General features: G+C 38.8%; 1 protein-coding gene across 2 annotated transcripts in view; it reads left to right on the top strand.

Moving 5' to 3' along the window:
* UST (uronyl 2-sulfotransferase) overlaps nt 1–25,628 on the top strand; it is a 153,205-nt gene that overhangs the window by 47,352 nt on the left and 80,225 nt on the right. The window contains exons 2-3 of one of the 2 annotated variants that reach the window (XM_005518502.3): nt 8,121–8,164; nt 24,904–25,059. In XM_005518502.3, coding sequence (XP_005518559.2) covers nt 8,121–8,164; nt 24,904–25,059 — 200 coding nt within the window. Of the gene's footprint in view, nt 1–8,120; nt 8,165–18,798; nt 18,860–24,903; nt 25,060–25,628 lie in introns of those variants that run through there. The other variant, XM_088053561.1, reaches the window with a different exon arrangement.

Here is a 25,628-nt window from a genome sequence, read left to right as displayed (position 1 = left end):
CTGATGTCTGGCACTGATGTAAGAGGAAACTCTTGAGACTGGTATCATCTGAGAAGGTGTCTGGTCAGATACAGAGTCCCTGGAGTTTGTAGCCTGAATGGCAGAGTGAAGTGAGACTAAGAGGCCTTGCACTGGACAAGGTCTTTATTGAAGCTTCATCATAATGTACTTTGTCCATCCCTCAGCCTCAGTGTCATCACTTTGGTAAGGGGAGCCTTATGAAGACAAGGTTCATCTGTGGAGCTGCAGTTTTGTCCCTCAGCTGTGCAGAGAGAGGGAGGTCTCCTGTGTTGGCTGTGCTGTTCCCTGTGTGGCAGAGTGTGTGCTCTGAAAGGGAAAGTATTGTGGCCCTGTCACCATCATTCCCATAGTGTTTCTTCCTCTGCATCATGCATTCTGCACAGTAGAGGGGAAAAAAGTTTTCTCTGAAGAAGTCAAATAGCTTGCAAATATTCTTGCAGTTATCTCTCTGTTAGGAGGAAAAGGGGAAAATGGAGTAATCCTAAGACTTAAAAAGTTTCTTCATGTGACAGTCAGTTAAAGCAAACTTCTTACCAAGCTAGTGAAACTATCTCTGTACATTCAGCTGGGGTGGAATGATCTTCCTGAAAATCTTTCACAGAGTGCTTAAAGAGATCTGAAGGAAGTAAACTGATTTTCACCTCCCATCATGGCTCTTTTCTGCAGTTTCCACTTTGTTTCCATTCTGCTTTTATGAAGATGTTGCCCTTATCCAAGTTGAAATTTGTATTCTTGTTTTTACTGGATTGTACCTTGTATCTTCAGACCATTTCTTTAACTGATCAGTATGTTTCTGTTCTCCTCAGAGTTTCAGCAGATTTTAAGTCCTTTCATTTGGTATTGTTATCAAATTTGATACCGGTGCTTTTTAATGCGTCTTTCAAGTAATGAATGAGAATATTGAGTAATGGGATCCAGAACAACAGCCAAGGGAAGTTTGCCTGATTTAAAACAAAAAATGGAGATAATCATTAAAAAGAAATAATGCTGGAATAGGACCTGGTTTAATTTGCCTGTTGGTTCTAAAGCAGAATGGTAACACCTGGCTCATTCCTGGCAGATGCTTGACTGTTTTCCTCTTGGATCTCTCCAGTGCTGTCCAGTCCTCATCCCTGACTGTTGCAATGTTTTTCTGTTTCCAGTTTAAGAGTGTTGGGTTCTGATAGCTACTTTCAGAGTATTTTCTTTCAGCCATGTTTTGTTCATTCATTTCCTGTTAATTCTCAGGTATCATAGTTACTGCAGCCTTCCACAGGCAGATTCCCAAGTATGCTACCTGTATCTCATGGATTCATGCTCTTTTACAACTGTCAGATGTTCTACTCTTAACTTGCTGGTTTCTGTGCTGCTCTGACCACTTTTGTATTCAGCCATAATAATTTGATACAGTGTCCATTATTATTCTCACATTATCCAGTTAAGAAATGAAGTCAGAGACCAGTGTTTGTCTGTGTTATTTCAGTGGGTGGTGGTTCAGCTGTTGAACTGTGAGCTTTTCCCAACTTGCCTCTTTAAATTCTGAGCAGGTCTGTTGGCAGCTGTGTAGCTGTAGGTATTACTTGACCACACATCTTGAGAGATATTTTTTTTTCCCCCTCAGGAACACGTGCGTGTATTTATAGAACTGACTCTGCATTCTGTTAAGTCTTGCTGAGGAAATTAAGAAAAGAATAGAAGTCATTACAAAATATTTGGCACACTTTTTGACAGAATGTAAAATAAAAATCTTTGAGGAGAAAAAAAAGGACACTGTATTAAATTTGTGCCCATTTGCTGTGTGATACCAGAATGCTGAATTTAAGAACCATCTGAAAAGCATACTGAAGTTAGCAACAGGTTAATGGGTCTTTGAAGTGTATTTAGTAAAGAGCTGCCAGGCCACAAAGATAGATCAGTCTTTGTTTACATAGCAAAGTGAATTAAATAAACCTGCAATAGTTTGGCTTAATGGCATCTTTTTTTTTTTGGTCATTAGGTTTTTTCTGCAGTGTCTCAGTAGAGCTGTATATGTGCTTTTCTTTTGCATGCAGGAAAGTACCTGGCAGGGCTGGTTTTATTTCGTGATTAAATGTTAATTTTTTCCCCCATCCCTTCTCTGAGTATTCATAAAGCAGTGTAGCAGACAAAACAAATTTAACACCTGTCTGTACATTTTTAAATGCTGACAATCAGAGTGGCTCTGTGGCTTTGTGATTTTGGTCTTCTGCAGTCTTCTCTCTTTGCAAGAGGAGGAGCATCTAATGTATATTATATCTAGAACCTCCTGTTACTCAAACCCTTCATATCTGTTTTCCAGTGGTGCATTCACATATAACACATATGCAGAATTGCCAGTAAGTTTTCAAAAACTCTCCTAAAATGTGCCATTTTCCCTCCCAATTGTGTTAGAAGTATGAAACTTGTAGGTAATCAAATGTGAATTACATCATGATTAAGTTCTAGGCTTCAGGTCACTGGGTAATAAAGCGAAATAGGTATTTTTGTCATGTTCCAGCTTTTTTCCTTCATTGTGTGCAGTAATGTAGAGTGAACCGAATGTGGGTTTGGTGCTGGTTTGGTTTTGTTTTTTGGCTGTAGGTTGGTTTTTGTTGTTATGGTTGGTTTTATTGCATTTAGGATTTTAAAAATTAAGGATAACTAAAATTATTTTAAAGACAAGAAAGGAAGAAAAAAAATCCATCGTGGATTTTTTTTAAAAAAATGTTTACTTAAATTTTTTTTTGTGCTTATAAATGAAAATTTTGATAGGATGTTAGTCTTGCACAGAGGAAACTAATTGTAGGTATGCAACTTTTTACATATGATAGAGGAAATGGCAGTAAGTCACTTTGTATTCCAATGCAGACTGGTCAGTGGGGTTTTGCTATGTTTTGCTGTGTTAATGTTCTCTGTACACCTCTGTGAAGACTTTCCTCTGTGAAAGCTGGTGTGGCTGTGCTGACTTCAGCAATAGCAGTGTTTTTCCTTTTAGGTTTGATTTGAGCTGTGGGCAACATCATGCTGCTCATCTGCTGGTTTTCAAGTTGTAGCTCCTAAACCCCTTCCTGCCTTTGGACCACAAAGGGCTCCAAGACATGATGACTTAGAAAGTCATATTATTTCAGATGTGGAAATATCTATGAAATTTCTACGGGTGTCCACTGCTTAATTATGAGGGAAAAAAGACAAAGAAGGAAGCACAGCAGAATTGATCATCTTCTGATAGCTCACTTGGCACTTCAGTTTATTTTGAAGGTGCAGCTCTTAATGATTAGTCGTGCTTGGTGGGGAAATTGTTCTTCAAGATCTGAGTTCCAGACCAGAAGACTCCTCAGAAAACTATTAAACTGTTCCTTTCCTTTAAACATCAGAGGGTCTAAAGGATTGTTTGCCAGTAGAGGTTGTATTGGCGCCTGGGAATTTGAGATGGTGACCGGATGAAATCAAAGAACAATTCCCACAAGACAAATTAAATATGGCCTTAGCTGGATCTCAGCTCCCTTAGACTGCTGCTTGTGATTTCCTACAAGGGAAAACCCTACTCCAAAAAAATAGTCCAGACTCCACATTTTCAGTGTTGGCTTTCTTTCACTATCTTTACACAATTCTTTCCGTGGGATATCTGAATTGTTCAAGTAGAGTCACACTGTTTCAGTTGCTATCAAAGGGTCTTCAGTTCACACATAAGTCCATTTACTTCCTATTCTTGTACTCCCCAGTCATTTTTTGGAAAGGTTTTTTTCCAGAATTGCAGTTACTTTCATTATCTGTGCTTCTGAACAGTACACGGCAATATTTGTCCTTAATCCTGGTTGACTGACCAACTTACTCTGTTTAAACTTGGCTTGCTTCAAGCAAAACCCCTACACTTCAGTGATTCCAAGAAAAAAGGAACATAACCACAACGTTTCCCCAAAGATTTTACATACAGCTGATTCACTTGACCTCAAAGATAATAAATTATGGACAAATTTGGACTGCATCCATGTATTCACCATTTTCTATAATAAAGCTGACTTTTTTTTTTTAATCATCTCTGGCAGAGTGTGGAGATGTGTTCAGCCAGCCCAAGTGTGCTGTTGAGCATGTTTGTGGAATGCATAATACCACTTCTTTTGAGATTTGATTATTTTGTCTGACTTGTTTCTAATGCCTAATATTTTCCTGCTATTACAGGAAGGCAGAAATTTTCCCTTTTATAAAAAGTAAATACTCTTCTTCAGGAGAAACAAACAACTAGAACAATCTTGTTATTAGCAGACAAGAGCAATGATGTCTTTATTAAAGCTTTATTAAAGGAGTTGAGAGAAATCATCCTAATAATTTAATGCCATAGGTTGCTTTGGGGCAACAGATAAGGTTCCTAGTGAGGGAAGATGACTCTCTCTTCTATCACTTTATCATTTCCACCACAGAAAGCCTCTTCTCTTCTTGTGGCACGTAGTGACGTCAAGCACATGTTGTCTGTGCCATAGCATACAAAAGCGGTAAGATAATGCTCTCTATCTTCTATGGGCTTGTTAATACAATTGCAATGAACAGTTGAGGTTATGTGCTTTTGGTACAGTGAGGTTTGGTGCTTTTGGTATCCATTCCTGTGTCTCTGATTTTTTCTGTGCAACTCTCCTGCTATGTCAGCTGTTAGTAGATGGTAGCTCATAGATTGGCTCCACGGTTGCAATTTTTGTAATGCTGAATTTTTCTTTTGTTTTTAAACTAAACTAATCTGATATGCATTGTCTGGAAAGTGGCCCTGTGTGTGAAAGCGGCACCCTGTTTTAAGTATTTACAACTTGCAAATACCCAGGTTGGGCATCACGCTTAAGATTTTCATGGCCTCTTGTGTTAGAGAGTCATCATCTTTCCTTCAGGCCTTTGGCATAGGTACACATGTTCTATTATATTTCTGTATGCATTAAGGCTCCCGTAGTGTGGCCCCTGTTCTGCAGACAGAGGGGAAACAAGCTGAGATCTCTGATGTGGTGATCAGTGATGGCACCTGCTGGGATTCACAGGGTTAAGGAGCTGGCTGGTATACCTCACAGGCTGCTGCTGCACTCCATTCAGCTGGGCTTGTGGAGTTATTTTAATGTATTTTACTTACTGTATGGTATGAATCATGCAGCAAAGGGTTTTGCTTTTATTACTGAAAACAAATTCTCAGTTAAAACTTGAACCCAGAAGAATTTAGACTGTTAAATTGATGTGGCAAGCCATGGAAACTGAGATTGACTCTGACTCGAGGAGCAGAAGGAGGAGCTGCACATGGAGTTTGGGGCAGTGTAAGGGTGTGGGGGCTGTCTGCAGCTCACCATCCTCTGCTCATTGTGAGTTATTCTAACTAGGTTTAAAATCAATACTCTCTGTTTCGTTCTTCATTTGTAGTTGTCTGGCAATTAGTTTCTATCAGTTCATAGCTTCTGAATTTGAGCAAGAAGCTGCCTTGGAAAAAAAAAACCTTTACAAAATGGCCCATAATTGTACTCTTGTCTTTTAAGTGGATACAGTAGTAACTAGACTGCTGTGGAAAAAAACCAACATTTTGATTAAATCAAATCTACAAGGCATATGTTCAAAACTAGAGATATTTCCATGTTGCTTTAATAATTAAAAAATTTCCAAGGAAGAGGAATGCAGTCTCCATACTAAGGACATATATTACTGATACAGAGAGGTGAAATTAGTTACAAGCTCTTTAATTTTAAGGAAAATCTTAAAAATGTTTCTGTGACATTACTCTGACACTCGTGATGCTGCACTATAAGATGCTCTGGAGTTCTTGACTAGTAATTCAAGTCCTTCTCTACTGTGAAATTGGCTGTGATAGGTGATTGGTAAAGATAGTACATATGTAATTAATATTCCTTTTTATTTAGTTAAGCATAAATTGCATATGATTTGGGCAGACAAGAGAAAATAACTTGTTACTCCTGTAACCACCTTAATACCAATTATGAAACTTAAGCTTTGCTATTTAAAAAAAAAAATTAGCAGTTTTCATCTGATGTTTATGACTTCTCTAATGTGTTAGCTTGTTTAGACAACAAACATCACTTTTTTGTTAGGTATCAAAATGAAACAATTTTCCTGACACAATGAGAGAGCAGTAAGAAATGTTTTTATCAATGTGTCAATCTTTCTGCTTGCCTAATTGTGAAGAGGAGAAAGCTGCTATGAACTGGTAACAACCTGGTTCTGCAGAAAAGGTAAATCCTGAATGAGAAGTTCTCCTTGCTCTTATCCCAGATTAAGTGGGAGGAGAAATGCTTATTTTCAAGTCTGCGTGTGTGGAGTAGCAGCTCTAAACAGAAAACCAGACTGCCAACTCTTTTAGCAGTCTAGGAGCTGAATTTCTTTCCTGGCAATTAGAATCATATCAAAGGGACGAATAAAGAAATTGTCCTAAATGTAGGGCATCAGCCATATTATCTATGGCATTAAATTAAGTCACTGGATTGTTCAGAGGGTGGGTATTTGTCTCAAATGTATATTGAGGTGGGTTTCTGGTATGCTTCAGAAAATGATTTGTGATTTCAGGTGACAGTTAAAAGGTTACTGTTCAGGCTTTTGTAGTTGCACAAACTCTTCCAAGATCAAGGTACATACATTAAAGAATGTGTTTGGGGTATTGGGACTTCTCTTTAAATGAGTTGGAAACTTTTTGACTGAAACTTTCATGGCTTTGTAACATGTGTTGGAAAATCAGAGGGAAAGCAGAAAGCAAAATATTTCTGAGAAGTTATCCCAACTTCTTGTACATAGAAATCTGTCATGCTGTGATGGCAGTGGTGGTCTGCAGGCTCTCTCTCCCCAGGATGGTGTGGTCCAGGTGGCAGCTGCCTCTCCCAAGAGTCTGGCATGGGAATGGTGTCCTTTCCCCATCTAGCCCCGTGCTTATCCTGCTGAAACTAACCCCCACTACTGGTGTGGGTGCTACTGAATATTCCACACTAAAGCTTCACCTCTTTGTTCTGTAACAGTGACACTCACACACAAACACCTCTTTCTTGCCTCCTGGATCCAGAAAACTCTGGGAGAGGAGTTTTGGCACTTGGAAAAATGAGGGGTTTGGCCAGACTGTAAAGAGAAAAGCCATTAGGTTCTGGCTTTATCCCAGTAACCTGTGTTTGTTGCCTATTCAACACCCCAGAAGCTCATGAGCAGGACAAGCTTTTTTAAGTCCTCTTCCACGTGACTTTAGGATGTCTAGTAGGTACCTGTAAAAATAATTCTCATACCCCATAGTGATGTAAGGTTAGAGCAGAGATATTTTTTCTGTCTTTGGTAGGAGGATGACTGAGAGGAGAGGCATGTGTGGTCCAAGGGGATATTTTAGGTTTGCTGCAAGGTTTCATCATCTGCTAGAAGTTGTTGGGAAAGCACGTGATTAATACTTTTGGAGAAGGGTTGGGGTAGGACAGTTACAGAATACAGCCTATGTGTGGGGGGGAACTGTGTATTTTATGTATCAGTGTGTGTTTTTAAGGAAGGGGTAAAAAGTCTGAAATTTTTGCCTTTTTTATTGTAGCTAAGAAGGGTGCACTTGTTCCACTTGTTTAGAAGCTTTTTTTTTTTTTTAAGCTTTTTGTCTGAATTTAAGGAACATCTTGAAAAGGCAGATGCAATTACATCAGAATACAGCTCCCATTCCACCAGTACTGTTTAGGAATGAAAAAGTAGCTTGGAGATTGGGAAAAAATACACTTATAGAAGTGAATGCTTGCCAGTTCCATCAGACCAAGAATTGGTAAAGGTCTTTGATACTTGATTATTTAAGAAAACTTTTTGAGGTTAACCCTCCTCACTTAAAATGTACAAGGTTGCAGCTGGCAGATTTTTGTCATACATATGATTGAATGCTGATTGATTGATTAATTAAAGCCACCTTGGGCCATGTTATTTTGTTTGTAAAATGACAATGTGCATCTAATCTTGTATGACAAATGTAGTCAAAATAAATTACTTGTTAATCAAAAATTAAAACAGAGGAAATTTATTTTCCTTGAATTATTTGACATTATGAAACTAGTGGGATAGAGATGCACTGGTTCCATGAGTTGGAAAGTTTGGAAGTTGCATTGGATGGCTTTTGTTTATCTCCATCCTTCTTATTTTTGTAGGAAATTCCACTTATCTGGATGACCACGGACCACCACCTCAAAAGGTAAGCCACTGTTATTTTTGTATTTGCTTTATCTTTACTTTTTTGGCTTTTGTTTTTAGCTTGTATGTTTACTCATGTGCCAGGCAACTCTGCTGAGTTTACATCAACAGCATGTGGACTTTCTGACTTTTTCCCCTCAAGTGTTTTCAGATGTTTGTAAGTAACTTGGGTTAAAATGCATTGTGATTAAGCTAATGGAATTTTTCTCACTGGGTCAAGGGGAGGCAGGGATTTAGTGGTTTTGTCTGTCAGCACTTTCATGCAAAAAACCTAGACACTGCAGTTGGAACTAATCTGGCAGGTGAAGATAGCCTTTGGCTGGCAGCATTTTCTGAAACGTGTTCTGCTGCAAACACAATACTTGAAGCAGATCAGTAGGATAAATTTAATGAATGTGAGTAATGAGCCCTCTTTTAGGAATAAGGTTCACTGCTCCTACCATATGGGACTGTGCTGCATAAGCTTATCCTTCATGTCATCATGGCACTTCATGACATTTCAGGTTAGGAAGAGCATCATGATAGTTTCTTCAAGAGGAAAAAAGTGGGAGTAAGCATTTAGGGTCTCGTGGGGGTTTTTTGTTGCTTTTATCCTGTGTTGGTTTGGTCTCTAAACACGATTTGGTAAAATATTGTGCCTGCCTTTCCAGTCTGTTAGAGCTCCTTTTGCATAGTACAGACACATACTAAAAGGATGGATTATTTCACTGATGTGGCCCACCGTGGGTGCTAGAGCAGCAGGTGACAGTGAGTAGTTAGAGCGGGGGTGGGTGTGAATTGCCACTACCTCTGGTTGTAGCCCTCCCTCACCTCTGTTCAGCTGACTGTCAGTCACATCCTGAGCTGTGGGCCTTGAGTTAAAATGATCAACCACATGTGTGCACCTCTGCGGTAAAACAGTTGGCTTCTGGTCAGCACAAGGAGGATAAAGTGGAAAGCAATTCCACTCAGCTTAATTATTAGTGAAAACAGACAGGAATCTGGGTATCTTCAGCTTTTTGCTGTGCAACAAAATCTGCAATTTTCAGCTGATACGTGAGTATTTGTACATTGTTAAAGTTTAGGTGACTCACATGGAGGAATAATATACATTTGATTTTCTTCCTGTCAAAAAATTACTCAGTGCAAAAGCAAATGGACGTAGAGAGAAGTGACAAAATCAACCTGTTATGTTTATCATTGCAAACTGAGATAGGACACGGGTATTCTAAGGTAAAACAAAACTCGCCAAAAGAAAAAAATCTGTTTAGTACTCTCTGGTTCTTTTAAAATACTTATTTTTTCTTTTTTTTCTTTTTTTTTTAATTTATTTAGTATTACCTGCTTCTCTTGTTCAGGAGAACAGCAGGCTGCTTGAAGTAAAGAATTATGTTTGTTGTGTCTCCACAGTGAGCACTCTGCTTTGAAGAATAAAGCAAGTCTTATTCCAAACCTGTATTTCTCATGCATGCATTAGCATTCAGAAATGCCAAGCTGTTCTAGTAAGGATAAGACTTTCATCTAGATAAGAGTTTTTAACCTTGAAAACTTTATTCAGATTTTGGTACTTTTTCTTCTAGAATTTTGCTTTACCAATTAATGGTGCTGTGGATGGGATCCATACTCCAATGGGTAGTAGGAATTGGGCAGATTTATCCAACCCATTCACTTTTCTGTTTACATTGTGAAAATATCTTTTGCCTGTCTAAACATGTAATTTTAGGCTATGTTCACACAGCCTCATCCAGCTGCAGCTCAGCTGTCTGTAGAGAGGCCAGCTCAATAGATATCTACACAATTGATTGGTTGGGTAGGTACTCTTTGATTAGCTACCTACATCAGTAAAGTTTTTGGGCTTCCTCTGTAATCATCCTCACTCCTGAAAGCTTGGTAAAAAGCTCAACAGAGTAACAGGCTATTATATAGCCTGTTTATACACATATATATGCACACACACACATATATATACATACATGATATATATGTATGTATATTATATATATATGATATATATCATATATATATATTACATAGCCTTGTGTAAGTTAAAAGTATTTTATTTTTTGAAGTATTTGCCTGTGTTTCAAAAGCATTGATAAAATATGGATCATTTTGATCATCCCTTCGACAAACCTGCTTATTCCTTAGTGATTTGGGTTTTTTGTTTTGTTTTTTATTCCTCTAAGACATGGGTGGAGATTGATAGATCCCCAGATAATTCCTGGTATTTGCTTGGGGTCCTGTTTTGAACTGAGATGTTCGTGCTTTGTAAATCTCTTGCATTGCATTTTTGGTTACATGCAGTTATTTACCCCCTTACAGCTTCATATCTGAACTGTGAACTCTGTGGGTGTGAGTGAAATTCACTGTAATTGCCATTATCTTTTAAGTAGCCTCCATTCACATGGCTTGATAGCTGCCTTCATTTAAACTAACAGATGGTCTATGCATGCTTTAATTCAGCATATAAAAATGCATCAGAAGAAATCAATCCTGACTCCAACATTTAAAATATTTTATTATAAAATGCTTAAAAGCTAGAAGTGGAGATAATGAACAACAATGCATTGCCTGAGGTTGAAATGACTGGTAGCTAATATGAGCAGTGTGTAGTAAGCTGTAGAGGAAGGCCACCATCAGTTGATACGCACTGGACCGTAGCTGTTTTGCAGAGTACATTCCAGTGTTTGTAGGGAATCATATTAGTTTTGGCTCTTTGTCATGGCTAGGTGCCAGAGCTTTGGATTTTTTTTAATACCTGTGGGGGGGGTTTTTTCCCCCAGTGGAAGAACTGGAAATAGCACTTGTTCTCTGAGTAAGGAATTAGCATCATCACATTTCAGGAGATCAGGGTACTGGTCTGTTTTTTTTCAAATAAAGGTGGCAGCACAATTTTCTCAGTGCAAGCAAAGAATGAAGGCCTGGCTCATTTCTGTACCTAAGCATTCTGTACCTAAATGGTGTGGTTTTGATTCTTCCTTGAAGACCAGGTGAGCCAGCTTTTAAGGTGTTCCCCCACTACAGGTTTACTTGACTGTTGAAGATTAGCAGTGGTTACCCTTGCCAATGATATGAAGGCAGTGTGTCTAGGTGTGGTAGTTTGACCCTGGCTGGAGGCCAGGCACCCGCCAAAGCCTCTCTATCTCTCCCATCCTCAACTAGACAGGAGAGAGAAAATATAGCAGAAGATGAGATCATGAGATAGGGACAAGCAGAGATCACTCACTAATTATAGTCACAGGCAAAAAGATTCAACTTGGAGCAATTAATTGAATTTACTGACAATCAAAATCAGAGTAGGATAATGAGAAGTAAAGCAAATCTTAAAACACTTTTCCCCCACCTCTCCTTCCTTCCAAGTTTAACTTTATTCCCAATTGTCTACCTCCTCCCCACCAGCAGCACAGGGAAACAGGGAATGGGGATTAGTGATCATGTATTGTTTCTGCCTCTGCTTCCTCCTCTCTAGTGCAGGATCCCGTCTCTGGGAGACAGTTTTTCCCAAGTTTGTCCAGTGTGAGTCCTTACAACAGGCTTCAGTTCTTCATGATCTGCTCGAATGTGGATTCCTTCTACAGGGTGCAGGTCTTGGGTAGCAGACTCATCCAGCTAGCATGGGTCCCCCATGGATTCACTAAGTCCTGCTGAGCAACCTGCTCTAGTGCGGGCTCTTCTCTCCATGAGTCAACATGTCCTTCCAGGAGCCTGCTCCTCCATGGGCTACAGGTGGATCTGTGCTCCTCTGTGGACCTCCATGGGCCACAGGGGCTTCACAGTGGACTGCAGGGGAATCTCATTTTGGGCACCTGGAGCACCTCCTCCCTCTCTTTCTTCACTCACCTGGGTGTTTGCAGGGCTATTCCTCTCACATATTCTCATGTCTCTTTTCTCTGGCCACAAATTAGTTTTGCACAATAACATTTTTTCCTTCTTAAAAATCCGTTATCTCAGAGGCAATACTACTGTTCCTGATTGGCTTGGCCTTGGACAGCAGTGGGTCTGTCTAGGAGCCAGCTGGTGTTGGCTTCGTTGGACATGGGGGAAACTTCTGGCAGCTTCTCACAGAAGCCATTCCTGTAATCCCCTCTGCAGCAGCAGAACTTTGCCATGTAAACCCAATACACAAACATAGGCCACTCAACTTTGGTCCTTAGGCACCAAAAACTTCACAAGATTGACTAATCCTAGATTTTTCATGAGTTCTGAGACAGATCTGTGTGCGCTTCTCTGCAGGTAGATGCAACCTCCAGTAGCCCTAGCAGTGATGTTAGTATATGATAGATAAAAAACAAATACAGTTGAGCAAAACAACCACTGCTGGTGGTTCTACACTGCCAGTGAAAGTTGACTCTTTCCTATTTCAAATCTCTCTCTCACTCCCTCCTGGCTTTTTTTAAAGTAAGCATTTGAAAATGTAAATTTTAAGATTTGCAAAGTGATGATTTGTTTATCCTTTTTCTGTAGATTGGTGTTTAAGTGGTGCCTTTAAGATTATGCTAGCTTGGTTTTTACAAACACTTCTGAAATGGATGTTCACTAGTGGCTGATAGTGTTCGCTTAATATATTTCATGTCTGAGCATTTCTGCAAATAAAGTGGGTGTATTTTGTTCCACTATTTGGACCAGCTATTTCCTTATCAAATCTTCGCAAGATTTTTTTGTTCTATCCAAGATGGTGAAACTGGCCTTAGAGGACAAATGATGCAAACTTTATCTGACCTACTGTTGTTTTTAATTGAAAGCTTTTCCCTGAGAACTTGGCAAGAGCATCAAGATATGTCCCTCTTTCAGTAGTGATGACGTATATATTTGTGGGGGAGCTGTACATATGGCTTACAGATAAATTACAGTGAAGTAATCTATTCCCCTTTTCTTGATGGTTTTCCCTTAGGATGCCTGTCATGGACCCAGTGTCTTTTGGCAGCTGTTCAGGTGTCAGCAAGATGCTATGCTTAGCATGTGTGACAGTGCTTTAAATGAATACAAAAATGGATGGGGGCTAGGATGAGGTCAAAATCAATCAAAATAAGAGACATAGACAAAATAAATTTGATTGGATTTTAGTGGTTTAAATATGGAAAGTGGATATAAGTACTCTTTTCACCACTCTTTAAGTTCTTAGCTAGTAATTACGTGCTAATTGTTCATGTTTTTCTTATGGAGCAAAACTACCATATCATAATAGAATCATTTGGAGAAGACCTCTAAGGTCATTGAGTCTGAACCCTAGCCAAGACCATGTTCAGCACTATTGGAAAAGGTGGCAGAATCCTTGGGTGGCCTTTGGTGTGTACATACTGTATCCAGTCCTAGTCACTCTCCATTGTCAATTAGATTATTTATTTGACTTTAAATCTTACTAAAAGGTCATTTCAGCATTGCCCCTTTTACACTGAGTTTTTATGTTCATCAGGTTTATGTCAGTTTTATTTTTACCTAGTATTTTGATAGCAGCATTAAGATAATGAGAGCTCTGTGTGTATATATTTTTTTAATTAGTTTTTTTTCAGTTTTGATTTTTTTTTTCCAGTGGATGCATCGTGTTTCATTTGAACTAGTGTTTCAGTTCTAGCCATCCCTTATGAGAACATGGTTTTAACCCTTCAGCCCTCTACAGTCTTAAGTGATTGATTTGTTAGGGATAAAACGTTTGGTTTACAGCCAAACAAACAAAAGAACAAATTAAAAAAACAAACAAACTAACAAACCCCCCAACACTTAGAAGCAAGCAAGATTTGTTTTCTTTTAGGTATATGCTTACCATGGATTTTAAAAGCCTGAGTAGTAGTGTGTTGTTTTTGATAGAGTTGAAACTGTTTAGCTGAAAAATGGGTAGATAATCTTTAAAGTAATCCTTCCAGGGCAGGTTGGGAAAGATTTCTGTGATTTAAAAAAAAATTCTACCCTGCTTATGAAATGAAGAGTTGAGATTATTGTGCAGTGTACAAATTTTCAGCTAGAAAAAATTGTCAGAATTTAGCAAATAGAGTAAGTAATAGAAGCAAGTAAATATAGATATAGATATAAATATAGAGTAAGTAATAGAAGTAAGTAAATATAGATAGAAGTAATAGAAGTAAGTAAAATAGAGTAAGTAATTTCCAGTGATTACCAGACTTAGTACCTGGCTGATAAAATACTAAGAGAGAATTCACTAACTGCCTTAACCACAAAGATCCCTTTTATAGTTTGAAGCACTGTTTTACAGTAAAACTGAGCTTTTAGGCCTAAAAAAACCCATAAAGCGTTTCTCCACTTCCCTCAGTTTACTAGAAGCAGTGTGTTGTGGTTTAACCCAGCCAGCAACCAAGCCCCACATGGCTGCTCTCTCACGCTCCCACCAGCAGGACTGGGGAGAAAATGGGAAGGGTAAAAGGTAGAAAACTCATGAGCTGAGATAAAGACAGTTTAATAGGGAAATCAAAAGCCACACACACAAGCAGAGCAAAACAAGCAATTAATTCACTGCTTTCCATGGGCAGGCAGGTGTTCAGCTACCTCCAGGAGAGCAGGGCCCTATAACACGTAACAGCGACTTGGGAAGACAAGCCCCACCACTCCAAACAACCCTTCTACCTTCTTCTCTTCCCCACTTTATATACTGAGCATGATGTCATATGATCTGGAACGTCCCTTTGGATATCCCAGTTGGGGTCAGCTATCCAGCTGTATTCCATTCCAATTTCCCAGGCACCTCCAGTCTACTTGCCAAAAGAAAAGCACAAAAGACCTTGGTTCTGTGTAAGGCCTGCTCAGCAATAACAAAAAATCTCTATATTATAACAGAATATCTCTCTATTATTGCTGTGCAGCACAAATCCAAAACAGACACATAATAGCCACTGGAAAGAAAATTAACTCTACCCCAGCTAAAACCAGCACACGGTGTAAAATATTTGTAGACTAACTGGTTTGTGTTCTTTTAAAACTGTGTTTTCATTCCTTCTAAGTGACAGTATCTCAAGGGAAGAAAAATCTGGTTTTTACAGAGGATTTTCCCATTGTCTGTTATTCATAATTCTTTGCAATCCTGCTGAAGCAGGTGGTGAATGATATAGAACAACAGTAAGTATGGAGATATATCCAAAAGCTAGAGTTGAATCTCTGCTATTAAGTATGAATTGCATCATAAAAATATATGAATTGTACTGGAGCACTAATTTTTTTGTTTTGTTCATTTTAATTTATTGCTCAAGAATCTTAAGGATAAAACAATCGATTCCATGATTTATTAATATAGAGATGATTACTTACTTTTTAATACTCGTTCAGTTTATAGTATGTCAGAAAGTTGTTGATATGGGGAGGCTGACTGATCATAAATGGAAGTACAGAGAGACTTGGGAAATTAAAGCCAGATTGCCTGTCACAAGAAGATAAATCTGTGAGGGATGCTGTGCATGCTGATGTCCTGCAAAAATTTAAACAGTAGTCAGCTGGATTTTTACTAAGCCTGACATTTATAGCCTTTAAATTTTGAAATATGTAGACAGCAGGTATGCAGGTTTTGTGACTACTACAGTAGTCTGTAATTTTCATCTAATTTCAAGGATGCTTGGAAAACATTTTGCCTTTTGGTTGGTGCTTTGTGCGCATGGTTAAACGTGAATCTTACTTGCCTCTGGCATTAACACAGCAGCCTACCCACTGTTACCCAAAATAGAAAAATTCTAATATCACCAAATTTTCAACCTGTAGGCTTTGTTCTATGTCACATGCTGTATCTAAAAACATACATAACGCATAATCACCATTTCTGAAGCTAGTAAAGCTCTGTGCTTTCACTGGAATTTAGGACATAATCCATCCTGAGATGATCTTTGTTCACCTGCAAATAATCTGTGCAGATTATTACACAGCACATGAAAATCTCTTAGAGATTACAGGTTTAGATTTCTAGCTGTCTTGCATATTCCTCTTTTCTTTTCCTTCTTTCCATGATAGGAAGGTATTCATAAACTAGCATAGCATATGAGAAGGTCATGGCAACTCAATCATAACCATTATTCATTCATTATCTTCTTATTAGGAAGTGCTGGATTTTAATACCAAAATCCAATTGCAGCTGCATCTGGATGGAACCTTCAGTGGAAAAACAAATCTGCCATTCTGTGTAGGGTTAACATGATGGAGTATCTTTTGAAAGTGACAAATTGATTTGGCTAATCTTGCTAAGCTTTGAGACTCCACTGAGTATCACTCGGGTTTCTATCACCGGTCTTATATTTGTTAATGGTGTTCTTAAATCCTGAACTGAAAGGATTTTCTTAGCGTTGATGTTTGAAGAAAAAAAGAAATCTTAAACTTGAGATGATGGGGAGTCTTACAAAACTGAAAGAAACAACCACCAAATATGAATTCTAGTATTAATTTCGAAAGCCTCATGATTCTAAAGATGAGCTGGTAGGTCCTGGCAGTCTTCTACTCAGCCTTTAAGAAAGGATAAAGTTTAGGTCAGGAAACTGTAAATAGCAGTGAAGTACTCTGGTAAGGGCCATGAACTTTAATCAGATACGAGATTGTTAACATGCCTACACGTGGTCAAAAGCAGAGCATTGGGCAAAGAGGACAGAGTTTCATGACTGGGCTGAAGAAGCCACTGTGAAAGTGGCAGTATCATGATTAAGGTGAAGGAATTTGGGCAAGATAGTTCTCAGGACAGGACCCACAGCATCCCCATGTCCTGGGGTAGTGTGGAGGCCTTTGTGGCTGGCACTACTGGGGATTTTCAGTAGATGCAAGGAGAAGCTCCTTCCATTAAAATGGAAAGGAGTCATACTCTTATCAGCAGGAATGAGGTTTGGTTTGTCTCTGAGCAAGTCAGATTAATAATTTTAAAGTGTAGCAGAGTGAAATGGGAGCACTTGATGCTGGACCTCCTCTGTTACTGACTCTGACATGTTGTCTTCAGCACCACGAGATCCGTTTGTGATTCAGGACATGAACTGTGGTCCATAAGAGAAAGTATTTCAGGCCTCTGAGTCATTTTAGTGATTTCTGCCAAGCTCTGGTTCTGCTGGAAGAGTTGGCCAGCAGCATATTGTCCTTCCTGTAGGTGCTTCTTGGTGCTGTTCCTTCCAGGTGAAGAGACCACGCCATGAACTAGATTTGAATCTGTTACCTGCAGGAGTGGTAAAGGAACTGCCTTGGAGTTCCTGCAAGCATGCGGAGCAAGAGTACCTCAGAGACAGCTCATCGGTAATGAGCATGTGGGTTTCAGTCCTCCAGAACTGGCCTGTTTTACAAAATTAAAATCCAGTTATAGCTATAAACAACCTTTCTTTCATGCTGTGATTGACTTATGAAGTGCCTGTGCAAAGTACAGTGGAAAAGACAAGCACACTAGAGACTATAAAACAGAACGTGGAGTTACTGAAAGGGAGCCTAAAGTAAAGGGCAAACTGAAATTCAGCATGACAGGTCCTTGGCAGTGGTGAAACTGAGTTGCTGCACTAGCTGCAGCCCAATCAGTAGTCAACCACAATAGCTACCAAAGAGTTAAACCTTAATGTGAAGAAAGACAAGTGCATACAGAGGAATAAATTATTCAGTCTACCACTCACCACATTCAAATCCAATATTATTGGCTCCCAGGGTGAATTTGTGAATATTGCATTGGAAGGATAGAAACAACCATAAGGTAGTAGTGAGGTTACTTAAGGGAATGCCAGTGCTGTGAAGTATTGTAAAAAGTTTTAAAATCAGGCTTAGTTACTTAATATCTCTCATTTTGCAAGTATCCAATATAAACATGTGGGTTGGATGCGATAGGATTTACTACTTAAACAGAGAATAACTGTGCCAGTGTGTTCTGAGCACATCACAGAATGTACAAAACCCTGGGCTCTGAAGGAAAAACAGCAGTTTTAAACCTTACAGTTCCAAGATACATATAACGTGACGCTGCTCTGGAGTTAAAATCAGTCTTGCACAAATTCTGCAGCTTAAAGGGTTTTTGATATTACATAGTAAACCTTCCAGTGGAAAATGGGGCAATTAAAGTGACACTAAAATTCTTAACCTGCCTGAACTCATGTTAGTTCTTTCAGTACCAGTATCAGTGAACCATGTTCTTGGATAATTCATCTCCTTTATCTTCTTATTCATTAGGTGCATACCAGAAAGATAACTTCCACAATATGATTAACTTAAAAAGAGATAAATATACTGCTTTTCATAAGAAAGCTAATGAGGGTCTTCCAGTTCTTTTTCTGTTGTAATCTGTAGGATAAAGATGTAATCTCATGTAGGATAAGGAAGAAAAAGAGTGATAGGTTTGTTCTGCATCCCTCTCTGTAGTAGTGACAGTACCATGTCCTTTGATTCTTGTAAATTCTATCCTGAGATGTTTGCAAGACATGAACAATGACTGTTCAGTTCTCCTTGGCACTTTGGAGACAAGATACAGTACTGTATCTGATTTTGACCCCAAAAGAGGTGAACAAGTTGCAAACTGCAGAGGAAAGCAAGAAGAATGAAGAAGAGGTTGAAAAGCATGTCATGTTAAGAAGGTTCGAAAGGAAAAGATTTTATTAATCTAGAGGTGGTGGTTGTACCCACCCCCAAACAATTATCCATTTGTTAGGGTGATTCCCTTCACCTGCTTCATCCCTGAATGGAGCTGGAACTGAGCTGCCATCACTTCAGTACAAGTGAGTGTTGCTGAGTGATGAAAGCCAGGAGTGCTGCTCCCTCCTCCAGAGGCTGCTTAATATCAGTGAGTACCTGAAAGTGCTGAGTGAACAGAGCATCTGCTCTCTACCAGCCTGTTTGACTTTGTATACATGTGCTGAGTTTGAATGTTGCTGTGTTGCTGTAACTTCACATGTCTGAAATAAACCTGGTTCTGCACTCCCTGTGGTGTGGGGAGTTTTGTGCAGCAGATTGGAGGTGCAGAGGTTTTGTTCTGCTGCAGCCTGCTGTTGTAGATAGTAGTAAATCAGGGGTAAGGTGTAAGGTGAGCAAACCCAAATGTGTTGACAGGATGCATCCAAAACTTTGAACTTTAAAAACTGGATCTTTGACTTTTCTTTGTAGTTTTCCCGGGTTATTATTGATGTTATTGTTGTTGCCATAGCCACAGTGTCTTGTAATAGATGTCTGAGACATAATGGGGATACTTTACTATGCTTTGAACTCGGATCTTTTTAGATTTGTAAGTGTGCAGTGCTTTGTCACAGAAAAATTACTGCAAGTTTTGATTTTGGCTATACAGATCTGTCTTGTGGGACACATCAGAGATCATAGGCTTTGGCAGACACTTCATAGTAATGCTTTTCTTTAGTCTTAATAAATTTGAGGACTGTCTACAACCAAGTTTCCTTTTGCTGCTTGTGCTCCATGCTTATGTTTTCAATTTAGCTTGGTACTTAGGGATGTTGAACCATTAGAGAAGACATTTTAACTTAGTCTTCCAAATATGTCATCTGTCTAACAGATGAAATGCATTTTTTGTGGTGGTGGGGGAGGAAGTCACCCTTTTTCAATTAAATTAGTTTCTTAATGAAAATGCAACAGAAGAATATTCTGTTTCTTCTTCTGCCTTATTTTCAATGCTCTGCTGCAGTTATATGGCATTTAAACTTTGAAAACAAACAAATTTCATCCTTACCTTTTCTTGTGGTTTCTGGTGTATTTTCAGTGACCCAGAGAGATTACCATGCTGTCTAGTCTGCTTTAGAGTTGATTAATTCAAAAAGCTTGTCTCTGTCTAGCATCACTGCATTCTACAGGTGACTGTTTTTGTAACTGGAACTGTGTGGTTTAGATGGGGAAGGAGGAGCCTAGCTAGTACTTTATTTTGTTTACTCCCTTGTTCATTCTTCAGTCATGTTTTCTGCTGACATAGCTTTGTGTTAACAACTTTGCATTGTGATTGCTTTAAAAGTGAGCAAGTTGATACTTGTTTGGAATGAGATTTTTGCGCAGCAATTCCTGAATTTAGTTTTGGAAGGCTATCTCTTAGTGGCCTTTGAGTTTTTCTTTAAAGACCATGGCAGGCTTGTGAAAAACTTCAGTTAAAAAGAGCATTCAATGTATGTAAGAAGATCTCAAGGCTGATGACTGAACTATCTGATAATTATCTGATGATGATTATTATAATCCACAATGTGAGAACAGATACTCTTTGGAAATGGAAGAAGTTGAACTAAAAATTAAATGTGTGGTGGGTAACAGAATTCTGGAACAAGTTGTGTAAGAAATTCTTCAGGGAGCATGGAAGGATGTGCCTTCTAACATACCATGTATAATTTTTGGGGACAGTGAAGAAAGAAGATAGACACTGGAGAGAAATGGACTGTTGACAGCTCTCAGGTTTGTAGTTACCTTATGAGTATCATCCTCCTCTCATGAATCAAATGGGCCATTCCTTTGACCAATTAAGCCATTTTAAAAATTCTTATAAAGCTGTCTCAGTTGGACAGGAAAAGAAAATTAAGAGGCTTGACTGGGAAGACATGATGCTGTATAAAGATATTCTGGCAAATGTTTCACTGTTTGCACAACCTTATCAGTACTTTCTGTATTGGTTGGCCTTATTCACCTGGTAAACATGGAGCACTGCCTGACCCCAGGTTGAAGTGTTCGCTCAGAAAGGGGAAGCCACATCTGGCCCTACTTGTGTGTAAGGACATGGGTCACTTGCTGGCAGAAGGTGTGAATATAATGGATTGCTTTCTGAAAACACATCTCTCTGACGTGAGTCAGGGACTGACACCTGGATTGGGAGATTTTTGCCAAATGGGCAAAATTGTACTGGATTTGTCTCGGTAACAGTGGAATGATTTAGGCCTATGAGTGAATCCCTACATCACTGACACTGCAAGTAATTATCCAGCCTATTTTTTTTTTTTTATAAGTGAAGTACCATTATTTTCTTAAAATATTTATCTGTAGACAAAGCCCCCACTGAAGATGAAAGGTTTTTATCAGGTTATCTGTTGAATGGCTCCTTTTCTGAGACTGATAGACCTCTCTGTAGAGGCACTTGACAGTCATCTTCTGCAATGCAAGTTCATTTGGGGTTAAGCTTGCTTTCTCTCCTTGATTTAATTTCACAATGATTCTATACATCTTCTTTTACTATGGAACAAAAGAAAAAAAATCCTGTTTGAACTGACAAGTAAATTGTCATATGACTTTCCAAACCCTTGGAGGGAGCTGTTTTAATTATACTGTGGGTTTTACTTTTTTATGGCTGTAAGTGCTAATTTGTGTAACTCCAAAGTGAATTATCTGTTTAAATTGTTTATATTACCTCTGGGCTTTGATGCAGTGCTCAGTAAAGTCACTCTGCAATTATTTTGCAGTTGTGTATATTGTTACATGAATATCAAGTTGCCAGAGCATCATCTCAGCGGCTAGTCAGTCTTCATGATACCCACTCTTAGGTAGTAAGTTATAATAAATGTAATCCATTTAGCATTTTGTAAACATCCAACAGCTGTTTTTCACCTTGTTTCTGCTAATACAATAGGAACCTTCTTTTCAAGTTCCTTCCCTGCCACCATCTCTTGTATTGTTGGGAGTGTCTTGTGAGCATCATGAGGGGGAGAAGAAATTTCCTCTCTGGAGAAGTTTTCTATTTCTTGCATCTTTAGGTTTGCCTGGTACAAAGTCATGTTTCTGGAAGAGGTATTTCTTCTCAGAAATAACTTCAACATTTTCTAAATGCAGAAAGCATATTTACAGCATCCAAAGGGAACTGGTCACATTAAACAAATAGTTGCTTGTGCACCAAAAGCCTGTGTGCTGCATGGCTTTGTGCACTGGACACATCCTTCGGGGCATTTGGGTGCGATAAGTGCAATGGTGACGTAAATGGACGAAATATGAGCAGAGCTTCAGGAGTGCACCCCGAAAACCAACCACATTCAGCAGTGCTGCAAGGGAAGTTTTGGTTACCACTCATGATTGTTCTTCTGAAGTGAGTTTTGAGTTGTAGTGTTAATCTTGAATCTTGCCCGATTAGGCCCAAGTGTATTCACTGTGTACTGAAACAAGGCATTGATACATTGGTCTCCTTTAAGCTAAGCAAGTATCTGAAAATAATAGCCCTTTATTTCAGGTTCCTTTATCTGCAGTATTTGCTGTGGTTTCTTTTTGGGGGTTACCATGGTTATTGTTTGTGTGCAGAACAGAATTGTGCTACCTAGGAAGATGAGTTTCAGAAACAAATGTGAGAACCGGCCAAACTTGGTAACTACTGTCATTTTTTAAAGCTGACAAATTTGTTTTCAGTTAGAATAGAGAATTTACAAAGGCCTCCTTTAATTTTACCTAGTTTTTAAAGAATTAGAAGATTCACCCAAAGTTACTGAATAATCCAGTCAAGGATTTAATTAGAACTTGAGTGTCATCTGCATGCAGTAAAATTGTATGTGACTGAAGTACCAATAAAGAAAAAATTCTGCTCACGGTCTTGCCTAGTCCAAACTGCTAGGAAAATCAAAGCAATTAATAATTCTGAAGCATTTAAAAATATTTCCATAACTCTACAAACTCTCATCATTCATCTAATTTCTGGGATGCTAGGGAAACACATAGTGTATGTGCTCTTGCTCCTTTACTGGCACTTGTCAGCATCTACATATCATTTCTCTTGAAGGCTTTCACTTACTTACACAGCAAAGTATTCCAAAAGCATATGTCTGAGCAGAGGAGTAATTCCCAATCCACAAGTTGCAGTGATGTGTGGATGGTGCTGCAGGGCTGTGAGAAGTATGACAAACAAATGCTAGTGTTTGTTATGCAAAGAAATGAACCAAAAAGGGAGCAATCCAGATTAGGGCTCGTGTTTTTTCATTATGGTGTGATAATCAGCATAATAAAATGTATTCAAATGTTAACCTTTCACCATTAACAGTAGTTTTGGGAAAGGTTGGCTACAGCTGTAGTGCAGAGATGTTAAATTCATCACCTTTGGAGCTCTCTAATAATTGAGGCTGAGATTTTGCATTTCATAGGAAACAAGGCTTCTGAAGGAAAGATTGATAAAGAAATATGGGGACTATGTTTCTCATAGAAAACCCTATAAAAATGTTACAAAATAGTAAGACTTAATGCATTGTGTGGGGTTTGTATGGGCCTTGAGAGGTCCTTTGCTTGCTGAATCAGCAGATGCTATGCCCTGGAAAGTTTAACTGAGGCCATAATCACCCTAACTCTACTCCTTCCCAAGGTAATTTGAGGAAAAAATAACCTCCACGTTTATGTTGCAGTGCAGGATATCCTAAATATTGCAACCAGTAACAGCAGTAATATTAATTTGGTCATGAAATGCAACACTGAGAGCAAAGTGCCAGTAGGTTCCCGTTAAATATAAGGGAATACAGATTTTTTCCTTTTTTTTTCCATTCTAGTTGGCAGTTCTTTTTTAAAGTAGTCTGAAGGGTTGCCTGATGAATCATTTTGCTTCTCTCATGAAGATCTGTTAGCATTTCAAATGCATGAAGAAGTACTCTGCATTGATAGTGCCATATGCCTCATCTGACTGATTTTTGTTAGAAATCCTCTGCTGGGAGAACATGATTGCAGGAGTAACTATGTTGAGGCACACCATTCCTTTGGCCATTCCTTGTGCTGAACACAGGTTGCCTGGAACCCAGGTGCAGGCCCTATCTCAGGAAACATTTTGTGCTATTGTCTTAATAGAAAAACGATCTTTCCTTAAATGCTGTATATGCACCACTGTGAGTGAATCTGAGCTACGTACTCTTGTTTGCTAATTTAAAGACTTCCTTTGGAAGCCTTTAAACAGTTTCCTCTGGACCTATATTATCACATGCTGCTATATGATACACAGCAAATACTTGTCTGGTGCAGTAGTGACTTTAGAATGCCTTTTGCTGAAACAATAGCCCATGGACATCATTCAGGAACAAAATAAGGCTGCATCTGTCATACTGTGAGACACTGATTGCCTTTTCCCTTGTTCTGGTTTCCTGAGGAGGAGAGCAGGGTGCAAGAGTTAGTGTAGGCTGGACACCATTCCCAGTGCCCAGGTTGGATCAATGTAGAACAGGTGGCTGTTTTATTTAGTGGTTTATTTATTTAATAAATAAAATAAATAAATAAAATAGTATTTTATTTATTTAATTTAGTGACCATTACCTGTACAGAGGTGATCAGACTGTGCCAGTTGGCCTCAGGCCCCCTGTGGCCCTGTGTTGATTATTCTGCAAATAGGTCCTTGGCCAGTGGCATGACTTGTTCTCTGAGTCTGTTTGAAAGATTCATGTTTATATTTGAAATTGAAAGGGTTGATTAAATTTAGTTCTGTGCAAATGGTTGTTGTTTGGTTTCTTATGTTTCTTTTTAAGCTGAAGTTTTGCAATTCAGGCATTCATTCCTCCTGCATTATGTCAGCTTGACTTTGAGTTGCAAACTGTAGCGCAAATTCACTCCTTTTAATTCTTTAAATGGGAGCTAGTCAACCAAAGATGACTATTTGCATTGAGATTACAAGCAGTAAGCTCAACATCATTGCCAACAATTATGTAGTATTTCTGGAGTAGTTGCCAATCTGTTACATTTAACTACATCTCAAGGGGGAAATCTCACCTTGCCACCTCCCTGAGCTATGCTGTTTCTTTTCTGAAGAGCTACCTTGCTAGAGGAAGTGAATGCTTCTGATGTAGGCAGCGCCCTAGAAACTCTCCACTATGTGTCTGTTGGTTTAAGGCAAAAACATGTGATTCAGAGGTACACAGAAACAAAAATATCAATATACTGATTCCATTTTTTTGATCTTTTGTTTAGGTACTTCCTTTCCCCAGTCAGGTGGTCTACAACAGAGTTGGAAAGTGTGGGAGTCGAACTGTGGTTTTGCTTTTGAGAATTTTATCAGAGAAACATGGATTCAACCTGGTTACATCTGACATACATAACAAAACAAGACTGACTAAAAATGAACAGGTAAGTTACTCCTGCTCATCTTCGATCCTGTTTTCTTATTACATGTATGAAACTGAGATACAAAGGCATATGCTAGCAGATAATCCTACTGAAAAGATGTCTTGCTACTTTGTTCTGAGTAATCATGCAGAATTCATCATTCTCTAAGTGACTTCATTTAATAAGAGAAACTTCACTTAATAAGAGAAACGAGTGCCAGCGCCAAGAGCAACATGATGTGGCAGCTAAACTTCCAGTGAGACAGCTCTTGAATTTAGTCAGCATAGTAGTTAGACTACCAGTGAGGCAAGAAAGGTTAAGTACAGTGAAGTAAAGTGCTAACAGATCTGGGACATGTATTAATGTATCTGCAGGGCACGGCCATTTATAGTATAACCAGAACAGCTTATTCAGACCTAGCTTGGGTCTTAAACAGAACTGAAGTAAATAGCTGAAAGGGTCTTTTTTGTTGACTTTCTTAATTCACTTTAGTAATCAATTGTTTCAAAAAGTTGTTTCCCAGGGCCATGCTAACCCATGTTGCTATAATATGACATGTCCTTGATCCTATCTGAGCTTCTTGGTTATCT

This window comes from Pseudopodoces humilis, chromosome 3 (assembly GCF_049639895.1).
Source record: "Pseudopodoces humilis isolate 2021_Gansu_Grassland_sample_001 chromosome 3, ASM4963989v1, whole genome shotgun sequence".
In the NCBI taxonomy this organism is placed as follows: Eukaryota; Metazoa; Chordata; class Aves; order Passeriformes; family Paridae; genus Pseudopodoces; species Pseudopodoces humilis.
This window is presented reverse-complemented; position numbering and strand designations above follow the sequence as displayed.